At 57.5% G+C, this 4,839-nt stretch overlaps 2 protein-coding genes across 2 annotated transcripts in view; one reads left to right on the forward strand and one right to left on the reverse strand.

The window, feature by feature from the left end:
- Positions 1-1,108, forward strand: part of TSPAN6 (tetraspanin 6) — a gene marked incomplete at its 5' end in the record, with an annotated part of 4,589 nt that extends 3,481 nt beyond the window's left edge. Inside the window, one exon of the mRNA XM_010150621.1 lies at positions 1,009-1,108. Coding sequence (XP_010148923.1) covers positions 1,009-1,077 — 69 coding nt within the window. The remainder of the gene's footprint in view (positions 1-1,008) is intronic.
- A 3,639-nt stretch (positions 1,109-4,747) lies between these two features.
- Positions 4,748-4,839, reverse strand: part of TNMD (tenomodulin) — an 8,447-nt gene continuing 8,355 nt past the window's right edge. Inside the window, exon 8 of the mRNA XM_010150622.1 lies at positions 4,748-4,834. Coding sequence (XP_010148924.1) covers positions 4,748-4,834 — 87 coding nt within the window. The remainder of the gene's footprint in view (positions 4,835-4,839) is intronic.

A 4,839-nucleotide genomic window follows, 5' to 3' on the forward strand; every position in this document is an offset into this window, starting at 1 on the left:
GCCTGGGGGCAGCTCGCCGCGGGCTTTGCAGTGCCCTGAGTTCACCCTCCCGTGAGCCGGCGCGTGGAGGCCGTGGCATGAATTTCAAGGTGCTGCCCCCCGGGACCACCGGCTGACTGTGCCAGCAGGAGGACAAGGAACGCTGCCAAGATTTTTGTCCTGTAACGAGCGTGTCCCTGTGCGTTTCCCGTAACGGATGTGCTAAAATGGGGGAGAGGTGGGAGCTGCAGCTTGTGCTACCAAGTGTTTTCCATTGTGATGGGGAGAGCCCGAGAGCTGGAGCTACTCGGCTGTGCCCATCTGCTCGCCCCGATCTCCTCAGTTGGGCTGTGCTTGCCACGGGGTCACCGAGACGTGACCGACACAAACGGTGAGCTGCACGCTCCCAGCCACGAAATTATCTCTGATGATGCCAGGCTTGGGAATTGTAACCAGCTCCTGGCTTTTATCGCTCTTTCAGCACGCCTGGCTGTGTCGTGCAGCCGAAAGGGACCCATCATGCAAATGCGCCTCTAACTTTGCTGGTGTAGGTCAGACTCCTGCCCTGAATGTCTGCGCAGCGCCTGGGAGGCCGTGTTGTGACAACAGCAGCATGTCCTTCGGATGCTGATGCGAAAAGAGCAACCTCGCTTTCCTGCTGTCCTTGCAACGGGGAGAGGTGGCTGCTGTTCTCTAGTGGCAGTGTAATTGGCTGTGACGCTCCTGGTGTCTGTGTAATCTCCAAAATCACCATAAACCAGTAGTTGCTTCACGGAACAAAATGTAACAGGACAGGATGCAGAGCATCTCCTGCGAGGAGCTTGTTTGGCTGATGCCCGCCAGGTTTCCCCCTTCAGCCTCGCTCAGTTACTCCAAAGCAGGGCATGGCAGCCTGTGTTGTGGTTTGTAAATCCCACTGTTCATCTTTGGGTGATGCTCTGGAGCAATTTGTCAGGCTTTTCCCCTAAAACACCGCCTCCTGGTTTTGGCTACATCTGATATGTGGGGTCTTTTTTTTCTCTTTTTCAGTTGGTTGGCATCATTCTTGCCTGCTGCCTGTCCCGGTACATCACGAACAACCAGTATGAGATGGTGTAGCTGGACCCAGCACGCTGTGGCTGTGGCCAGGTACGTCTGTCCAGCGCTGTGAGCTCGGTGGGCTGCCTTTGCATCCCTGCTGCTGCCTGGTTTACCCTGGGGACCTTTAGCACGGCAACGGGTATCACTTTTGAGGGCGTGTGGGGGTAGGGGGCAGCTGCAAGACTGTGTCTGCTACATCATTTTAAGCTGTTTATAAATCCAGCCTTGCCTGTTAACACTTTGTCTGTGCGTTGCAGGGTATGCTCTCCGCGGCCGGGGAGGATGTCACCGCCTCCAGTTTTCCTCTGGATGCCACTTCATGAAATCTTGCTTTAAACTGACTGATATTCTCCTCAACTAGCTCATAGAAACGAGTGCAGCAGCTGTCCTGGTGCGCTCAGGGACTTGTCCTGACACTACTCTGCTGTGCCACCGCATGGGATAATTAGCGTAGCTGCGGTGGTTACAGCAAGCGCGTTCCTCCGGGCACCGCAGCCCCTGGCTCTTTCCTCGGCAGCGCACTCGAGTGCCGTGCCGAAGCCGACCGAGCTGGTGGCCTCACGGGATTCCCGGTGCTCGTCTTCAGTGCCTCCTTGGGAAAGCGATGCTTCCCATCATCGCCAGCAGCCCGTCAATGTCCCCTTGCTCTCTGGACGCAGTTGCTCTCGAGATGGGGCTCTTGCCCCGTTAAAACACAGCCCTGCCTGCCTGCAGCCCTTGGCTCAGCAAGGTCTCGGCTGGTTGCCAAGCTCTCTCTCATCCCTGCCCTGGGTTTTATATACTTTTTTATAGTTGTACTTTTTTAAGTGCAGGCTGTAGTGATTCTTTGTAAGCTGTAGTGAGGTTTGGTGATGTAGCTCCTGGTGCCTTTATCTTGGTAGGTGTCCTTGCACCGAGTCAGCTGTGACTTGATTGTCAGTATTATATGCTGCTTATCTCATTTTGTGTAGAGTAGAACTCTTTTGTCCTGAGACACAATAAATATTAAGATATTTTACTCTATGAAACTGCCTTGGCCTTTCTTTTCATCCCCTGGAAATTCTTCTGCGTGAGTTGCTGCCAGCAGCAGCAAACGCCCCCCGGGAGGTAGTCTGCTCGCCCCGGGCCAGCCGGTAACCTCTGGACCATCGCAGCTCGCGTTTCTCCAATGTTCGCCGGTGCACTTGTGCTTACAAATAACTTCTGTAATTGAATTTTCTTCATAACAGCAGTTGCGTAACAGTGATGAAGCAGAAGGCCTGGAGCATCCCAGCTCAGGAGCCGGGTGGATGGGCTCAGCCCCGCGCAGACACGTGCGTGCTCTGCCAGCTCGCTCGGAGCAAAGGGCAGGGCAGCGCTGCTGGAGCCGCCTGCGTCCCCAGCCTCTCCCCGAGGAGCTTGAAGCTTCTGTGTTCATTTGGTACTGCTCGGCTTGGGGCTGTTTCATCAGCAAACCTGTGCCTTACCGCATGTGATGCTGCAGGGGTGTGGTGAGGCTCCACTCCTGCCCAGTATGGGGGATTTTGGGGTCTTGAGCACTGACCTCGCAAGGGCTGTGACTTGGAGCAGCTGGCTGGCTGCTGGGGCTGCCTGTCCTGCTCCTGGGGAAGAGGCAGGCGTGAAAGGAGGGGTTAAGCCGTGGGAAGGAGTGGTGGCCCTTCATCAGCACCAGCCCTCTGACAAACGCTGCTCCGATGCTGGGTGAGCTGCCTCAACCAAGCTGCCCCGTGGGGCGGAAAATGGCTGTGTACAGGGCAGCCTTGCTGCTGACGGAGGAACCCGAAGGGGAACACCCAAAAGCCTTGTGTTGCGTTTAACCTGGGTGAGTAAATCAGACTGTTGTCAGTGCCTGGCAGGCTGACAGCCTCCTGGGTTGGGATGGCGAGACAGAGTGCGTCAGAGCACAGAAACCGGGTTGGAGAGATCAGCTGACGGCAATAGATGGATGGATGGATGGAAACAGGGCAGGAACACGTGAGAAGCAGAACCAGGTTTGCCTAAACCCATCCTCACCAGAAAGCCCACACAGAGGGAGGTGGCCCTGCACAGGTACCTTTTTGGCTGGCCGTGGTGCCGGGCTGGGCAGTGCTGGCTCCAAGGGGAAGCCGTGCCTGTTGCCCCACTGCCTCTGCAGGAAGCTTCCTTACTGGACAGATGGGGATGGTGTTGGCAGAGGGTGTCATACAGAGCCCGAAAGTTTCTGAGCTAATGCAGGAAAATGGGCACTGACAGTCTAGGCTGACCTGGGGAGCGAGGAGGCTTGTCCAGGCTGCTTGTCCCTACAGTCAGTGACACACACTGCGGCCATCAGGGGGTGTGAATCTCATTTTGTTAAATGATACTCATGTAGACACCTTGCTTTCATTTGGAGAGACATTAGAGGTGTGCTGCAGGTGCTAGAGGAGATGCCAGGAGGCCTTGGGACACTGCTGTCCTGGCAAAGGCATTGGGTGCGCCTTGGTGACCCCGCCGGACGCACAAAGCCGGAACATGAGCGCTGCTGGCTGGCTCCAGGCTCTGGTTTCCTGCAGCAGCTGTAGCCAAGTGGGTTTCACACATCCCCACCGTGTTTCGACTTCCCCTCTCAGGGGGATAAATGTCTCGGGGGACTTGTCAGCAACGCTCGGTGTCCCCAAGGCTGGCTGGTGTCCCTGGGGATGCTGTGTGGGAGCTGCGCCGTGCTGCCAGAGCTGTAACCGCATTGTCAGTGCAGCCGTGAACAGGGATGGAGGGAACTGCCCTTAAAATGTGCTCACCTCCCCGTGGTTGCTGCAAGGAGGTGTTGGGGGCGAGGGGGCTGGCAGCCTGGGGACACCACAGCTGTCACCCAGCACAGTGACAGTGAGCAGAGCCCAATCTCTGCTCCCTCCGTGTGTGCGGCTGGGCAGGCTCGTGTGCCCTGGTGTTTCCCGGGAAAGCACTGCTCCCTCGGTGATGCCCGTGGGATATTGAAGCTCCTCAGCAGCAGCTGGCTCGCTGGGACAAAAGCTGGAACCTGGGGTGCTGAGGCCATGAGCAGAGGAAGGCTGCATGGGGGGTGCACAGGGCTTTTGGCCCCTACTGCTGCAGGCTCACTGTGGCAGCAGTGTCAAGGATTTATTTTTCCCTCCTGCAAGCTCAGGTCTTGCCCATTTGTTGGTCGCAGGGCTGGGGACAGCTGATGGTATTTGGGGTCCCCTGCACCTCTGCTCCCTCTGGCTTTGGCCGCCCATTGCCCAGGGGCTCCTTGTGCCTGTTCCTGCCTCCTCCTTGCCTGCACACTGCCACGCTGCACATGGCTCCTGAGGGGCTGGTAGCACCCCTGAGCTGTCACTAATAGCTGCTGAGCACATCAGAGCACGCTGGAACAGAGCGTCGGGACATGCTGAACAACCACCAGTGCCATCAGGGAGCAAATTAGGGACCTCCGCACGTTCCCGGCGAGGCGAGCGCCGGCAGTCCCGGTACCTGAGTTATGGATGCTCGTGACGAGGCAGCCGAGCAATTAGATCACTTCTCAGACCCATTAAGCATCACAGACTGAGACTAAACGACTTTCCATTTTCTTTGCAATCGTTCATACGAGACGTTTATTGTTTGCCTCTTGCTGCTCAGCGTGGCGACGAGGCACTCGAGCGCGGCCCCCCAGCCCCACGGGAGCAGCGCAGGATGCTGAGGGGCAGGCAGTGTGTGAGCGGTGAGGGTGGCAGGTCGGCAGGCTCGCGTGCTCTCAGGTAACGACCTGCACGTCGGCAATGCCAGGGTGCATCCGGATGGGTGGCGAGGCGGCAGGCGGGCATGAGGCAGCACCCCAGCGCTGGG

Source organism: Eurypyga helias, unplaced genomic scaffold, assembly GCF_000690775.1.
Source record: "Eurypyga helias isolate BGI_N326 unplaced genomic scaffold, ASM69077v1 scaffold19194, whole genome shotgun sequence".
NCBI classification, from domain to species: domain Eukaryota; kingdom Metazoa; phylum Chordata; class Aves; order Eurypygiformes; family Eurypygidae; genus Eurypyga; species Eurypyga helias.